Source organism: Canis aureus, chromosome 34, assembly GCF_053574225.1.
Source record: "Canis aureus isolate CA01 chromosome 34, VMU_Caureus_v.1.0, whole genome shotgun sequence".
Taxonomy (NCBI): domain Eukaryota; kingdom Metazoa; phylum Chordata; class Mammalia; order Carnivora; family Canidae; genus Canis; species Canis aureus.
The window spans coordinates 15,774,470-15,792,724 of record NC_135644.1 but is presented as its reverse complement, the minus strand read 5'-3'; the positions used below and the strand labels follow the sequence as shown (position 1 = coordinate 15,792,724).

The window sequence follows — 18,255 nt, the reverse complement described above, 5'->3', positions numbered from 1 at the left end:
AGAGGTGGGAGTTATTCCCTTGTTGATTAACAGAAATATTTATCTTCTTAGCATGCTATTCTTTTGCATAGCAATTTCCAGTTGATACAAGGCAGTTTCACTCACCTTATTTTTGTAATTATCACAGTAACCCTGTGACGTAGGTTGGGGATCTTACCCCATTTTACAGATGATGGCTAAGAAACCTCCCTGCAATCCAGACTGCCTACCTTCTGATCTGGTATCCTTCCTCCAAACATTTTCTGAATGTCCTCTCTATGCAGAACACTCACTAAATGCTTTTGCAGTAGCCACACAAGCAACATAAAAATGTTTTTTCCCATCAAGAGGGGACAGTCTGTTACTCTCTATCATATATCAGTAGGTAAATGTAAATTAAAACAACAGTATACTGTTACACAACTATTAGAATATCCAGTGACAACAAATGCTGATGAGGATGTAAAACAACAGGAACCTCATCCATCGCTGATGGGAATACAGAATGGTACAGCTACTTTGAAAGACAGTGTGGCAGTTTCTTACAAAAGTAAACATACTTTTACCATATGATCCAGTCATCACAATCTGTTATTTACCCAAAGGAGCTGAAAACTTATGTCCACACAAGAACCCGCACACAGATGTTTGAGGCAGCTTTATTCATAATTGCTAAAACTTGGAAGTGACCAGGATGTCCTTCAATGGATAAATAAATAAACTGTAGTATATCCAGCAATGGAATATTATTTAGTGCTAAAAAGAATTGAGCTGTCAAACCATGAAAAGGCATGCAGGAAACATAAATGCCTATTACAAGGTGAAAACCAGTCTGAAAAAACCATGGACTGTATGATTCCAATTATATGACATTCTGTGGAGACAGTACAAAGATCAGTGGTTGCCACAGGTGTGGAAGGGGTTAACAGGCAGAGCAGAGGATTTTTACGGTAGCGAAATTATTATATGATATCATAATGATAGATACATGTCATTATAACTTGTCCAAACCCATGTAATGTACAACATCGAGAATGACCCGTAATGTAAACTATGGGTTTGGGGTAATTGAGAAGTGTCATTGTAGGTTCATCAATTGTAGCAAATGTACTGCTCTTGTGGGAGGTGTTGATAGGTATACATATGTGGGAGCAGAGAATATATGGGAAATCTCTACCTTCCCCTCTGTTTTGCTGAGAATCTAAAACTGCTCTGAAAAATAAAATCTTTTAGAAAGGAGATGGGAGCAATAGTTCCTCAAATGGAACCAGGATGGACACATCTGCCTCAGGTTTTTTTTTTTTTTTTAAGATTTTATTTATCTACTCATGAGAGACACAGAGAGAGGCAGAGACACAGGCAAGGGAGAAGCAGGCTCCATGCAGGGAACCCAATGGAGGGCGCTAAACCACTGAACCACCAGGGCTGCCCCTGTTTAAGAGGAGTGCTAAGCTAGATCCAACTAACACAACCACAAGAAGCAAACAATCTATGAAGCTTCCTACAGTCCTTTTTGGAAACAGGCAGGGCATAAATTTTAAGAAGTAAATGCCATCCAAGAAGAGAACAGAGTGGCAGTTCCTGGCTGCTTGAAGGCAGAGGGGAATTCCCCAAATGGTGATATTCCACGGCAAATAATAAACGGATCTCTAGGATAAGGGAAAACCTTCCTCCTTAGTCTCCAAGTTAGAGAAAGCAATTACCAGACAATGCTTTCTTTGAACTCAAAGTTTGACCGAGATAATGACTGGAATTAAGTACTGGAGAATCAAAGTAGAAAGTGTTCTTGTAGGCCTGAAATTACCAGAATTGTTTCATGTGGAGACCAGAATATCTGATGTGGCTGTTGAAAAAAACAAAAAATCTGTCCATGAGATTCTATTCTTTAAAAAAAAAAAAAAAGAATTTTACTTTCTCAGTGCTGCTTTTGGCGGCATTTGCCTGTCAGACCTCCCACAAGTTGGCCTCTTTATATTCTGATAAGATGGCTGCTGACCAGCTGTCACTCCAGCCAGAAATGACACAGGCTCCTTGTGCAATTGGCCAGCAGAGGTTAGGAGGAGAAGGTTGGGCTTTTGCGCCTCATCTGTATGCGCCTTCCCTGCCAGATACAGTAGGCACCATTTGCCAGGTCCATTATGAGGGCAGGAAAGCCCAGATCCCCAACCAAGAAATCTACCTAGACAGTGCTTCTGCTGGAAACCAGGCTTCTGGGTCTATCCTCTGGGTGGGTCATCAAATGCCACGCCAGGCTGGGGCCTCCTCCTATAGCAGCTGATCTGTGGGAACTTAAAGACCCAGACATGTGAAAGAAATAAAATCTGAATTTTTTTTTTAAGATTTTATTTATTTACTCATGAGACACAGAGAGAGATAGAGACACAGGCAGAGGGAGAAGCAAGCTCCATGTAGAGAGCCCAATGGGGACTCAATCCCAGGACTCCAGGATCACACCCTGGGCCGAAGGGAGGTGCTCAACCACAGAGCCACCAGGCATCCCTAAAGTCTGAATTTTTATTTCCACTTATAAAGGAAAGAGTAGAGGTCAATGGTTTTTAAATGTTTACATAAATGGGGCTGCATTGTGTAATATTTAGGAATTCAGACTTTAGGGCAAAGCTGCTTGGGTTTGAACCCTGGCTCTAGGGAATCCCTGGGTGGTGCAGCGGTTTGGCGCCTGCCTTTGGCCCAGGGCGCGATTCTGGAGACCCAGGATCGAATCCCACATCGGGCTCCCGGTGCATGGAGCCTGCTTCTCCCTCTGCCTATGTCTCTTCCTTTCTCTCTCTCTCTGTGACTATCATAAATAAATAAAAATTAAAAAAAAAATTTATGAACCCTGGCTCTGCCACTCTTCAGCTGTGTGTGATTCATGGGCAAGTCATTTAAGCTCCTTGGGCCTCAGTTTCCTTAACTGTAAAATGGGAATAATAGTGGCCTCAATCTTTTAGAATTACTGTGCAGATTAATGAGTTAATTTTTGTAAAGGGCTTAGAACACTGCATGGAACATAATAATTCATACATTTGTGTTTTTAAATGAAAATATGGATATTTCTCTAACTCTTGTTCTTAACACCACCACCAATGCTCCAGCCAAATCAAGCTGAATACATGTACCTAATCTTTTCCTTCTATTTCTGTTTTAACATCTGTTTTAACATCATCTTTACTTCTTCATATAGTTCCCTAGGGCTACTACAACAAATTACCCCAAACTTCATAGCGTAAAACAACAGAAACCTTTTCTCTCATAGTTCAGGAGGCTGGAAGTCCAAAATCAAGAAGGTTGGTTTCTACTGGAGGCTCTGAGGGAGAATTCTTCCCATACTTCTGGTAGTTCCTGACAATTCTTGGCATCTCTTGGATTATAGACCCATCTCCACTCTTAGCTTTCATTATTACATGCATTCTCCCTGTGTCCATGTCTTCACATGCCCTTCTTATAAGGATCATTGGACTTAAGACCCACCTTAAGCTAGTATGACCTCATCTTAAACTAATTACATCGATTTCCAAGTAAGGTCACATTCTGAGGTTCTCTATAGACAGGAATATTGAGGGGACCCTCATCTATCCAGCTCACTCCCTTAAAACTGTTAGGGTATTTTTACATCTGTTATCTCTTTTTATTCTTACTCTCTCTGTATTAGAATGTAAGCTGCATGGGAGTAGGGACTGTACCTCTTTAAGTATAGTCTGAGACAGCTTGGCACTGCTTAATGTGGGTTTGCTGGGCCACCGCAAGGGAATGGAGAGATGTGATGCCACCAGGCTGGGTGTGGGAAGGTGGTGTTTGAGGTAGTAGAGTCACTCAGAAGGAGAGAGAGGGATAGGATGGGAAAAAAAAATCTCATCCAAGAAAATAAAAAAAGAGAAAGGTCAGAGATCCCAAATATTCTAATATAGTATGTCTGGAAGTACTGCCAGCAAATTAGAAATAGCCAGAGTCAGAAGGAAGGTGCAGGATGAGAGAGAACAAGGTTTATATCACAGGTCAGAAGAAAAGGAGCTAGGACAGTTAGTTGACTGCCTCAGGGCAAAGCCTACAGCATATCTCCTCTGTGAGGGAGGAGGGGCCCTGCTGCCAGTGTGGTTTCTTCTAGAGCCAAGGGATCCAACTGGAAAGAACCAGCCCTTAGATACCTGAGGTAGTCTGAGATGGTGGAACATCTTCAACCCATCATGCCCTCGAGGGTCATGGAGAATGGAAGAAGAGATGTGACAGCCAGGATAGACCCTTCAGTATTTTTCTACTCAGGTCTTGCTTGATCTGTTTTGGTAGAGAAGTATTTAGATATGGATCAACATGAGTTAAGCTGACTGGACAATGAAAAACTGCAATTGTGATAATTGTCAACCCAGCGGAATGTGTAGTCTCTCTTTTCCATGATAGCTTTATTGGTTGTTAATGACCCACAACAGTCAGTGAGCAGGGCTATAAGCTGAAAGGAAAGGACAGATGTGCCTGAGGGGTAGAGATGCGGAGGAAAGGAGGAGACCTTGTCCACCTCCTGGTGGTACAACTGAAAAGGAAACAGGAAAACCAACCAGTTGTCAAAGCAGAAGCCCTGGTCTGGTACACTTAAGACCTCTGTTTGTCACCCAGCTCCGTATTTGACTAATACAGTCATTGAGACAGAGGTCCAAATAACCAAGTCACCAAGTTAGTAGTGAGTCCAATCAGGACAGTTACCAATTCCCTGGTTTTCTGCAGGTATACCCTTTCCAGCCACATTATTAAATCTTAAAAATAAGCACCAAATCTGTTGGAAAGATTTATCACATTGGAACCTCAAACCATAAGACAGGTATGGGTTTCCCTAGCCACATTGTGTCACCCACGTGGGTAATTCATCCAGGTGTGGGAGCATGAACTTGGTAAGTTTCTCCTGTGTTTCATTCCACAGGGTACCCTTCAAACCAAAGCAGTGATCTGCAGCCTACTGTTGCAGGAGATACTAAGGGAAGTGCCCAGGATCAAGACTGCAGCGAGCCCGGTAACCACACAGATGAAATTGTTAGAGGTTTGGGTTAGGTGTCCTATATTCAGGGATGTTCCAGAGAAGGTTCCAGAGATGGAAATGACAGCTTGATATGGGCCCTCTATTTTTCAATAGGAGATAGCTGCTTAAATTCAGGGGCAGCCTTACAGAGGATCCTCTTAGGTGATTTCACAGAAAAGACAGAGATAAGCTCAGCTTCTCTGCAGCTGCCCCCTCTGCCCACTGACCTGTTTACAGGGGAAACTGGTCTAGTTGTGTCTCTCCTTACCAATTGTCTCTCCTCAACTTTTCCTCTTGGAGTAGACGCTAACACATTTCTGTCTGATTTACCTGGGAACATATCAAAGTGCAGCTTCTCAAGAAGGTTGTCTCTCTGTGATCCTGGTACATTGACCTCAAACTGATGGAGAACATTTATGGTAGGGAGGCGCACCAGAGATGAGGAATTAAAACTTGATTATCTGTTCCAAGCCACCCTCCATTAGTTAACATCATTGCAAAATGAGAGCATTAGGCAGACTAGATCAGTGGTTTTTAAACATTTTAAAAATATTAGAATCTTCCCTTTTGGTAGTTTGAAGTTTCTAGACTTCTGCTGGAAAAAGAATGTTTTTCAAAAATATGGCCTTTAATGCTAATGCCAGCATTTTCTGAAAAGTTAAGATGGGTTGCCCTGGATTTACAGGAGAGTTACAGTTACAGAATATCTGCCAGGCCCAGCAAAGAGTTTCTGGGCATTTCCCCCTCCTTTGGAATCTGCAGCCCAGCTTCTGTTTCAAGGAAATGCAGAACTGGGACTTTGCCTTGGAGCAGGGAAGTTAGGGAGTGGAAGAGACGGAAAAGAGAGGGGAGCCCAGGGAGCAGCAGCGTTTCTGGAATTTGGGAGTGGAGACAACCACACACTTTACATCTTCAAAAACAGGATGCCTAGCTGTTAACTGACCCATGGTCTAGACCCTTTCTCCCTAGCAGAAGTCACAAATAGGCGGTCTTCCAGGTGTAATCAGCCTGTGGATATGTTTTGTTTGGCCAGATGGAGTTTTAAAAAAAACTTTGCACCCAAATGTCTTTAGGTGGGGCATACATTCTCTGGTTCATCACAAACCCCAGCTCTTTCCACCCACTTTGCCTGACAGTGCACACTTTTTTGTTACCTGGGTGACCCAAAGGCATTTGAGTTTGCACTGCCTGCTCCAATGTCTTCAGCCAAATGCCTTCCTGTCTGATTCCAAAATGGTCCAGTGGAAGATTAGTTGGACTTTCCTGGGAAATATGAATGGCCCATTGAGCTCAATCTGACTTTGGAAGGATTTTTTTTTAATTTATTTTTTATTGGTGTTCAATTTACTAACATACAGAATAACCCCCAGTGCCCGTCACCCATTCACTCCCACCCCCCGCCCTTCTCCCCTTCCACCACCCCTAGTTCGTTTCCCAGAGTTAGCAGTCTTTACGTTCTGTCTCCCTTTCTGATATTTCCCACACATTTCTTCTCTCTTCCCTTATATTCCCTTTCACTATTATTTATATTCCCCAAATGAATGAGAACATATAATGTTTGTCCTTCACCGACTGACTGACTTCACTCAGCATAATACCCTCCAGTTCCATCCACGTTGAAGCAAATGGTGGGTATTTGTCTCCTTCAGAATAGTCCCTCCCAGCATTGCTTTATTTCATTGAACCAGAACACTTAAGGATACTTCTCTGAGGAAAGGAGACACCTGTCTGGAGAGGCCTCTATTGCCCTACCTACATGAACCTCAAGTCTGCTATTCAAGCTCATCATTTAATTTTTTCAGCCATGTCACTGGTCTTACTCCTTTTAATTTGATCTATTCACTTAGAATGGACTACCATATTTTACCTTTCTGTCCACATCTTTGTTTCTTCAATCTCCTTGTTCAATTAATTTGCCAAAGAGATGCCAAATGATTCCAGCTGTCACCAGGACATACTTAAAAATATTTGACAGGGATCCCTGGGTGGCGCAGCGGTTTGGCACCTGCCTTTGGCCCAGGGCGGATCCTGGAGACCCGGGATCAAATCCCACGTCGGGCTCCCGGTGCATGGAGCCTGCTTCTCCCTCTGCCTTTCTCTCTCTCTGTGTGATTATCATAAAAAATTAAAAAAAAAAAAATTTGACAATACTGAGTTTTGCCTTGAACTCAGTAGTTTGATGGCCTCTTTCCTGTTTGTGTTTTTACTGACTCAAATCCTTCTCCCTGCTCTTCAGGCAAAGCTGGGGGATAGAGCAGCAGACTCCATCTAAGCTTTATTAAGAATATTCTGTAAGTTTTCTGTTTGATTTTTATACTTCAAATAACTCTTAAAAATCAATATTTTGAAGACTGAAGTGTAAATGAATAAGAAACATGGAATAGGTTTTCCCTTCAGTTACATGAACAGAAATTCTGTGGGTTTTTTTTTTTATTGGAAACCCAGGCAAAGGAACTGGGGGCATTTGCTAAGTTCCAAGATGTTGAAGCTTCCTCTCTGGTGTTGGACATGGCACCTTTCTCCTGAGAGTCCCAAACCAGAAGAGGCTTGGTGATCTTTTCTTGCTTTACCTTTTCCTCCCTGAATTACTGTTAAATTGCTCCATTTTATTCTGAAGACCTCAGATAGGTGGAGAGGACAGCAATCTCAGCTTTCCACGTGGGTGATACCATTTGGGCTTTGATCAGTGCATGGTAGCTCTTAGCTCTTGCTTCTGCCAAATTGGGCCAGATCACAAGGTTAAAGATTATTCCTGTCAGTGTTCCTTCTTAATAAGAAAACAGAATTATTTGTGCCACTGAAGTAGGCTTCTCTTTCTCCTTTTTAAAGTCAGTTCTTGCTTTTATGTTGCTTATCACAGTATTACAAGGGAGCTTAGGCCAAACAGTGTTTTAGAATCTCCAGGAGGGAGAAACCTGTCTGAGCCTTTTGCTGGAGGAGTTGGTCAAACAGGAGATAGTGGGGAATGGGTTAAATGAAATTCTGGAAGGCTGCAGCTATTTTTCTTGATTTCTTTTTTTTTTCTTCTTTCAACATTGTTGTTTCACTGTTTGGTCTTAATGTTTTTGTGTGCAATAATAAAAATGTAATAATGTTCCACTTAAAATTTTATCTTTATTCTTTTGGTGTTTATAGCAATAATAATAACAGCAACAACAGATGGTCTTATTTACCACTGATAGCTCAAAGAATTACATTTCTTTTATACAAGAAATATTTATGTCTAAGGAACCAAACTAATAGAGAATCAGAGCTTACTTTTTCCAGGATAGACAACGTGAAACTATTGATTTCTGTATTTCTTTTTCTTCACTCTATCTTTGTCATGCTGTATGTTCAATCATTATAACTTCAATATTATACATTTTTTTTAAAGATTTATTTATTTATTAGAGAGCACCTGGGAGGAAGGGAGGGGAGGGGCAGAGGGGAAAGTAGACAGAGTCTTAAGCAGACTCCCCACTGAGTACAGAGCTCCATTCAGGGCTCTGTCTCATGACCCTTGAGATCATGACTTGAGCCAAAACCAAGAGTTGGGTGCTGAACCAACTGCACCACCCAGGTGACCCTAACCTTATATATTTTAATGCATCTTCTGCAGTATGTCACAATTGCTAAGTTTACAGATTATCTTCACTGTTCATATTTTGGTTTGGACCTGAAATAAGGATAGCAAATAGGTGCAGTCTCTCCTCTGTCCCACTTGATCAGTAGTGACTGTGTGAAACTGTAATTCTCAGCCCTGACCACATGTTAAAATAATCTGGAAAGCTTCTTAAAATTGACACCAATCCCACCCCAGGGCAGTTTCAGAATCTCTAGGAGCTGGACTTACATATATTTAAAATCTTCCCCGGTGATTGGAATATATAGCTAGGATTAAAAATCTCTGATGTAGATCAGTGTCTGCCAAACTTCAGCATGGATCCAGATCACCTTGAGGGCCTGTTAAAAACACAAATTGCCAGCTCACACTACTGGACATTCTGATTCACTAGGTCTTGGGTGGAGTCCAAGAATTTGCATTAATAACAAGTTTCAAAATGATGTTGATGCTTCATGTGTTGTCCTCATGAAGTCATGATCACATGGCATCTGCACCATGGGAACCAGTGATGTAAAGTGTGTTGAGAAGGAACTTGAAGCTGGAGCACATGGGTGGCTCAGTTGGTTGAACATCCAGCTCCCAATTTTGGCTCAGGTCATAATCTCAGGGGTTGTGAGATCAAGCTTGAGTCGAGCCCACACCCCTCCTCCATGGGCTCTGCACTCAGTGGGAATCTGCTTACGATTTTCTCTCTGTCAAATAAATAAATAAATCTTTTAAAAAATAGGAAATTAAAAATAGGAAATTGAAGCTGAATTAAGATTTAGTGGGAAAGAGGGGCATGATTGGTTAGTTATGGCTGGGCAGACATAGTCACAGAAAGGAGGAATCATATTTGTTACTCCTTAAGAAACTGATCAGTAAACTGCCCTCATTCACAGTGTAGAAATGAGTTACTCCAGGAATGATTTCCTATGTATAGTTTGTCCTACCCACATTGTGACAGTCCATTCCCTGATGTACATTCTGCACCAGGCAGCCCCACCCTGCCCAGCTGAGATTGGAAGTTGGTCTGCTGTCTAGCCCAGTGCCATTCCAGCTCCTGCATGCCACCATTGCAGTTGACCTTACTTAGGGGCCTCTAATCTCTGTCTACTATCTCAATCTATTGCCAGAGAAAGGTAGCTTGTTTTCACATAACTATGAATTATTTTACCCACTTGCTGGCTGGGATCACAGAACAGGTCAGTCTTGATGACATGTGGTAGACAAAGGCTGCAGAACAGCATGAGGGCAGGAGAGAGCTGCTGCGGAGTATGGTTGGGTGCTAAAACCTAACCCTGCCTCCGAAGCTCTCCATGGATCCCTAAGTTTTTTGTTTGTTTTCTTGTTTCCTCTCCATTCTGAGGGCCTCTATAGATCATAAAAGCAGTCTGCAAACAGAATTCAGCAGTGGCCATGGACAGACTTCAAGCAACTCTCTTGCTGTCACTGAGAAAAATCGGTGAGTCTTATCCATAGTGTTCCCAGTCTTAAACTGAGTTGTTCTAGTGGACAATGGACAATGAAACAAGTATTTCTAACAGTGTGTTATTTTGGTGAGTTGGAGAGAGTAGAGCCAAAAAAAATTTTTTTAATCAGATTCTCCCAGGTCAGAGGTCATTACTCTGTGGGTAGAAGTCTTTATTCTATAGGGCAACCTGAACAGAGTCCTGCTTTTTGGGTTCTCCTCATGGTAAAACAGGTATGTGGCCTCATTAGGTTAAAGCAGTTTTTCTCAATTGGGGACAGTTTTAACCATCTGCCCCCTGGGACATTTGGCAGTATTGGGAGATAGTTGTGGTTGTCACAACTTTAGAGGGAGGAGTTGTGCTAATTAATGTCTAGTAGGTAGAGACCAGGGATACTGGTAAACATCCTACCACACAGCACAGCTCCCTCACAACAAAGAATTGTCCAGCTCCAAATGACAGTAGTTCCAAGGTTGAAAAACCTTAGGTTTAAGCTAAAGAAAAAAGGGAATACCATTTCCTATTTACCTGCAGTTTCTAGTTAAGTATAATTCAAAATAAGTAGAGTATTATAGCTCTAGGCCACCGTGCACCATCTTCAGTGTAGATTTCACTGCTCAGGTCTAAAGAAAAGAATGCTCCTGGCTAAATGTAGGCTTGGGTCGCTTTAAGTCAGGCCAGGCCTTGATATCAAGCACTGGAGACTCAAGGAACTCCTAGGCTTCCAGTTCTCTAGGGATACCTCCATAACCTACATTCTCCCAGAAAAGGTATTTAGGGCTTGTCATACATGTCACCAGGAAGAGGACAGAACTACAGGAAGGAGTAGATCATGTCAAAAGTCCCTCATTGAGAATGGAATGAAGCTTGCCTTTCTTATTTTCCTCTAAATCATTTGTAAGAACTTTTTCCTTAAAAGGACGTGGAGAAAGAAGCAGATCATTAGAAAGTTCTGTGTATCTTTACTTGGAAAAAGAAATGGTTTTGATTTATAATTTTTAAGAATATTTCTTAATTTTTAAAAATTTCTTATGAATATTTTTGAGACCTGACAAATTACATTATCAGTACTTTTCTAATGGTATCAAAGTGTTGTTGGACTGTTTATAAAGGAGACTGCTTTCCCAATAGAATAGCTCGTTCAAGGGTACTGAAGGAAATATTATGGGCCTGTCACCTCAAACTAGAATAATAAAGTGTAGAATTTCTGATGCAGCAGAAAGACCACTGAACTTGGCAGGTGGAAGACTTGGGTTCTGGTCCTAGAGCTGACATTTTCCAGCCGTTTGACCTTGGACAAGTCAGTGAACCAGTCTGGTGCATGGTTCTGGCTCCAGCCCAAGCCTGACCCCCCCCCAGCCTCAGCTGGTGGCTGACTTTACGCAGTATCAGGACAGTGCTGCGAGCAACTGCAGCTTCACTTCCCTGCATTTCAGACTTGCTCTTTCTCTTCAGCTGTTCTTTCTTCCTTTGCTCTCATCTCAAAAGATTACAGGTCCTTTTCTGGCACAGGCTAATGCCTTCCTTCATGGTCCTTTCCTCCAGCTGCCTCCTTCCCTCACCTGCCCCTCCCTCCTCAATGCTGAAATCTGATCTGGGCCCTCCCTGTGTCTCTACAACTGCTCTCCCAGGTGTTAGAGCCTCGTCTTCTACATACTTTGTGGCATCAGCTCCGAGGGCTATGCTGGCGTCAGATTGCCCTTTTCCTTGGGTGTCTGTGGACCTGCAGGCTTCAGGCTCTTCCTCTAAGACATTCTTGGTTTCTGTCTTCTCTGGCCCCGTCCTCCTCAGCTGCCCACCATTGAAATGAGGCAGTTCTCCAAGTCCTTGACTTTCTTCTTTACTTACTCCTTACCTGGATGATATCCTCTCACTGGTGTGTTCTGGTACCAACTCCCAACTCACTGAGCACAGTTCTCAGGTCTTTTCTGAAGCCCTCACTTCCACTTCCAACCCTCTTGGCCCTGTTTGTTTGTTTGTTTGTTTGTTTGTTTGTTTCTTTCTTTCTTTCTTTCTTTCTTTCTTTCTTTTTTAAGATTTTCTTTATTTACTCATAAGAGACACAGAGACAGAGACATAGGCAGAGGGAGAAGCAGGCTCCATGCAGGGAGCCTGACGTGGGACTTGATCCTGGGTCTCCAGGATCAGGGCCTGGGCCAAAGGTGGCACTAAACCGCTGAGCTACCTGGGCTGCCCTGGCCCTGTGTTTCTGATTGATGCACCAGGCCCTCAGCAGGAAAGTCCCCAGCAAACCACCTTCTGTGCCTGACCCTCTCACTGTTGTGGGTTGTGTCAACACTCTAGTGACCTAGCCTTGAAACCTGGCAGTCATTTTTTTTCTTTCTGGCAGTCATTTTTGATCCCTGCTTCTCATTTAACCTCACCTTCAGTCATTTTCTTAGCCTCCTTCCAAGTCCAGGCCTGCCATTATCTTGTTTTTTCTCTCTTGTGATTTTCTTCTTTATAGACCAGCTTTTATTTCTGACATCTGATCAATGGTCCTAAAGCATATTCTGACTTTTCAAAGAACTTTAATGGCTTCCCATTTTAGACCAAAAGAAGTTCAGACTTCTCAGCGTACCATATCAAGCCTCTTTCTCCAACCTTGCTGTACTCTGTCTTCCAGACTCACCTCCAGTTATGCCCTGATATGCCCCCTGTGTGATCGACTTTTTTTTTTTACTAGAGCACCTACCTCTGCCTTTGCTCCTGCCTTTCTGTTCAGTTCTTAGCTATCTCATCAAGATATGTTGTCATATCCCTTTCCTCCATGAAGACCTATTCTCTTCAATGCTCCTTGAACCTTTTTATTTCATTTTAATAGAACTACTCGAAATGCTGGTTCACGACCAGATAATGAACTTATATCAGAATGTAAATCAACCCACTGCTTTCTTCATCAAGAAAGTCTTGCTATGAAAAATATATCAGCTCAGCTAAACAATGTCCTTGGTGATAAGTTGATTTACATTCTGACACAAGCTCCTTACGACATTGTGAGCAGTAATGGCTCATAGACAGGGTCCTGGGACCACACTTCGGTTTATCACTCTCTGTAGCTCTTCATGTATTGCCCAGTGTTGTGGTTGACTATATGCTAGCAGGTCAGCTTCTCAAAGGTGAAGGCTGAATCTTCTTCCTGTGTCCATTACATGCAGTGGGTACTTGATAAGTTTATTGAGATAACTTCCAACACCACTCTAAAGGCTTAGATTTTTATGAAAGAAATATTCTCCTTGTTCAATCTTTGGGTGATGGCAGTAACGATAGGATCTGGATTGATTCATCAGATAGTCCATCAGGACATGCCTATTCTGGGGAGCTAGGGGACTCATTTATTTGTGCCCTCTGTGTTTGATGATCACCTCAGTGCCCTGTGGATCAACTCAGGGGTTGAGAGGAAAGAAACTGGGGGGAGGAGGAGTGACAGGGAAAGAGATGAGCAGACCAAGAAAAAAGCTAAGTCATGCCAATGATGATGCTCTTAGCAATTAATATACCGTCCAACTAATATGTTTAAGAATCCCTCAGGATAGAAGTCTAAACACAAAAGTTCCAGCACTGGCTCAGTTGCTCAGGGATTCATTAGGGATATGGGCTCTCGTCATCTCTTTGCTACTTTCAGTGCATCAGCAATGCCCCCACTTACGGTCACAAGGTGGCTGAAGCAGCACTGAACCTTACTTTATCATGTGGAAATGTCAAAAGCAGGAAGGAAGAGGTGGATGGCCAAGGTGCCGTCCTCAGGAGTCTGTCTCTGTTTCCCTAAAGTCTCTAGGACACTGTCCTCACATCTCACTGGCCAGTGATTACCAGTTTGCCCAGGTGGCTCTGCCAAGGAGCTGCAAGGAAAGCTGGGAATGTGAGCGTGGGCATTTGCAGCTTTGCGGGAGAGAGTAGGCAAAGAAGAAAGGGGTTGCAGAACCAACCAACACCGTGTGCCAGAAGAGTCCTGAAGGGGTAGTGATGGGAGTAGATAGGTACCAGGGAAAGATAAAGGGAAGGCAAAATCAAGAAGAGGTCATAACGAAGACCCAAACATGACAAGAAATATTGCTGAGAACAGAACAATATAATCATTCAGACTTACTCAACATTTGGGGGGAGGAGCAAGATGGCGGAAGAGTAGGGTCTCCAAATCACCTGTCTCCACCAAATTACCTAGAAAACCTTCAAATTATCCTAAAAATCTATCAATTCGGCCTGAGAATTAAAGAGAGACCAGCTGGAATGCTACAGTGAGAAGAGTTGGCGCATCTATCAAGGTAGGAAGACGGGAAAAAAGAAGTAAAAAAACAAAGGCCTCCGAGGGGGAGGGGCCCCGCGAGGAGCCGGGCTGAGGCCGGGGCGAGTGTCCCCAGGACAGGAGAGCCCCGTCCCGGAGAGCAGGAGCTGCACCGACCTTCCCGGGGGAAAGGTGCTCGCGGGGAGTTGGAGCAGGACCCAGGAGGGCGAGGATGCCCTCGGGTTCCCTGGGACAGTAACAGAGCAACTGCGCGCCCAGGAGAGTGCGCCGAGCTCCCTAAGCGCTGCAGCGTGCACGGCGGGACCCGGTGGGACCCGAAGCAGCCAGGAGGGGCTCGGGCGGCGGCTCCGCGGAGAGGGCTGCGCGGCCCCGGGAGCAGCTCGGAGGGGCTCGGGCAGAGGAAGAGGCTCCGTGCAGAGGGGCCTGCGCGGTTCCAGGAGCAGCTCGGAGGGGCTTGGGCGGCAGCTCCGCGGAGGGGGCTGCGGGGCGGGAGCGCGAATCCAACAGCGCAGGCTCCGGAGCACAGAGCGCCGGGACACAGCCCAGGATCCCGCCTCCCCCGGGACAGGCAGAGGCCGGGAGGGCCCAGGACAGCAAGGAAGCACCTGTACCGAGCTGAGCAGATCAGCGGCCCCGCCCCGGAGCCTCCAGGCCCTGCAGACCGAGAGCTCCGGAGTTCCTGCGGGGGCTGAATCCAGGTTTCCAGAGCTGGCCCCGCCACTGGGGCTGTACCTCCTGCGGCCTCACGGGGTAAAACAACCCCCACTGAGCCCTGCACCAGGCAGGGGCACAGCAGCTCCCCCAACTGCTAACACCTGAAAATCAGCACAACAGGCCCCTCCCCCAGAAGATCAGCTAGACGGACAACTTCCAGGAGAAGCCAAGGGACTTAAAGAACACAGAATCAGAAGATACTCCCCGGTGGTTCTTTTTTTTTGTTGTTTTGTTTTGTTTTGTTTTGTTTTGCTTTTTGATTTGTTTCCTTCCCCCACCCCCTTTTTTTCTCCTTTCTTTTTCTTTCTCTTTTTCATCTTTTTTTTTTTCGTTTTTTTTCTTCCCTTTTTTTTCTCTTTCTCTTTTCTTTCCTTCTTTCTCTCCTCTCTTTTTCTCTTTTTCCCAATACAACTTGCTTTTGGCCACTCTGCACTGAGCAAAATGACTAGAAGGAAAACCTCACCTCAAAAGAAAGAATCAGAAACAGTCCTCTCTCCCACAGAGTTACAAAATCTGGATTACAATTCAATGTCAGAAAGCCAATTCAGAAGCACTATTATACAGTTACTGGTGGCTCTAGAAAAAAGTATAAAGGACTCAAGAGACTTCATGACTGCAGAATTTAGAGCTAATCAGGCAGAAATTAAAAATCAATTGAATGAGATGCAATCCAAACTAGAAGTCCTAACGACGAGGGTTAACAGGATGGAAGAACGAGTGAGTGACATAGAAGACAAGTTGATAGCAAAGAGGGAAACTGAGGAAAAAAGAGACAAACAATTAAAAGACCATGAAGATAGATTAAGGGAAATAAACGACAGCCTAAGAAAGAAAAACCTACGTTTAATTGGGGTTCCCGAGGGCGCCGAAAGGGCCAGAGGGCCAGAATATGTATTTGAACAAATTCTAGCTGAAAACTTTCCTAATCTGGGAAGGGAAACAGGCATTCAGATCCAGGAAATAGAGAGATCCCCCCCTAAAATCAATAAAAACCGTTCAACACCTCGACATTTAATAGTGAAGCTTGCAAATTCCAAAGATAAAGAGAAGATCCTTAAAGCAGCAAGAGACAAGAAATCCCTGACTTTTATGGGGAGGAGTATTAGGGTAACAGCAGACCTCTCCACAGAGACCTGGCAGGCCAGAAAGGGCTGGCAGGATATATTCAGGGTCCTAAATGAGAAGAACATGCAACCAAGAATCCTTTATCCAGCAAGGCTCTCATTCAAAATGGAAGGAGAGATAAAGAGCTTCCAAGACAGGCAGCAACTAAAAGAATATGTGACCTCCAAACCAGCTCTGCAAGAAATTTTAAGGGGGACTCTTAAAATTCCCCTTTAAGAAGAAGTTCAGTGGAACAGTCCACAAAAACAAAGACTGAATAGATATCATGATGACACTAAACTCATATCTCTCAATAGTAACTCTGAATGTGAACGGGCTTAATGACCCCATCAAAAGGCGCAGGGTTTCAGACTGGATAAAAAAGCAGGACCCATCTATTTGCTGTCTACAAGAGACTCATTTTAGACAGAAGGACACCTACAGCCTGAAAATAAAAGGTTGGAGAACCATTTACCATTCGAATGGTCCTCAAAAGAAAGCAGGGGTAGCCATCCTTATATCAGATAAACTAAAATTTACCCCAAAGACTGTAGTGAGAGATGAAGAGGGACACTATATCATACTTAAAGGATCTATTCAACAAGAGGACTTAACAATCCTCAATATATATGCCCCGAATGTGGGAGCTGGCAAATATATCAATCAATTATTAACCAAAGTGAAGAAATACTTAGATAATAATACACTTATACTTGGTGACTTCAATCTAGCTCTTTCTATACTCGATAGGTCTTCTAAGCACAACATCTCCAAAGAAACGAGAGCTTTAAATGATACACTGGACCAGATGGATTTCACAGATATCTACAGAACTTTACATCCAAACTCAACTGAATACACATTCTTCTCAAGCGCACATGGAACTTTCTCCAGAATAGACCACATATTGGGTCACAAATTGGGTCTGAACCGATACCAAAAGATTGGGATTGTCCCCTGCATATTCTCAGACCATAATGCCTTGAAATTAGAACTAAATCACAACAAGAAGTTTGGAAGGACCTCAAACACGTGGAGGTTAAGGACCATCCTGCTAAAAGATAAAAGGGTCAACCAGGAAATTAAGGAAGAATTAAAAAGATTCATGGAAACTAATGAGAATGAAGATACAACCGTTCAAAATCTTTGGGATGCAGCAAAAGCAGTCCTAAGGGGGAAATACATGGCAATACAAGCATCCATTCAAAAACAGGAAAGAACTCAAATACAAAAGCTAACCTTACACATAAAGGAGCTAGAGAAAAAACAGCAAATAGATCCTACACCCAAGAGAAGAAGGGAGTTAATAAAGATTCGAGCAGAACTCAACGAAATCGAGACCAGAAGAACTGTGGAACAGATCAACAGAACCAGGAGTTGGTTCTTTGAAAGAATTAATAAGATAGATAAACCATTAGCCAGCCTTATTAAAAAGAAGAGAGAGAAGACTCAAATTAATAAAATCATGAATGAGAAAGGAGAGATCACTACCAACACCAAGGAAATACAAACGATTTTAAAAACATATTATGAACAGCTATACGCCAATAAATTAGGCAATCTAGAAGAAATGGACGCATTCCTGGAAAGCCACAAACTACCAAAACTGGAACAGGAAGAAATAGAAAACCTGAACAGGCCAATAACCAGGGAGGAAATTGAAGCAGTCATCAAAAACCTCCCAAGACACAAGAGTCCAGGGCCAGATGGCTTCCCAGGGGAATTTTATCAAACGTTTAAAGAAGAAACCATACCTATTGTCCTAAAGCTGTTTGGAAAGATAGAGATGGAGTACTTCCAAATTCGTTCTATGAAGCCAGCATCACCTTAATTCCAAAACCAGACAAAGACCCCACCAAAAAGGAGAATTACAGACCAATATCCCTGATGAACATGGATGCAAAAATTCTCAACAAGATACTGGCCAATAGGATCCAACAGTACATTAAGAAAATTATTCACCATGACCAAGTAGGATTTATCCCTGGGACACAAGGCTGGTTCAACACCCATAAAACAATCAATGTGATTCATCATATCAGCAAGAGAAAAACCAAGAACCATATGATCCTCTCATTGGATGCAGAGAAAGCATTTGACAAAATACAGCATCCATTCCTGATCAAAACTCTTCAGAGTGTAGGGATAG

At 43.2% G+C, this 18,255-nt stretch overlaps 1 protein-coding gene across 1 annotated transcript in view; it reads left to right on the top strand.

The window, feature by feature from the left end:
- Positions 1 to 18,255, top strand: part of MYO3B (myosin IIIB) — a 404,571-nt gene that overhangs the window by 270,370 nt on the left and 115,946 nt on the right. The window contains exons 30-31 of the mRNA XM_077883392.1: positions 4,889 to 4,978; positions 9,951 to 10,035. Coding sequence (XP_077739518.1) covers positions 4,889 to 4,978; positions 9,951 to 10,035 — 175 coding nt within the window. The remainder of the gene's footprint in view (positions 1 to 4,888; positions 4,979 to 9,950; positions 10,036 to 18,255) is intronic.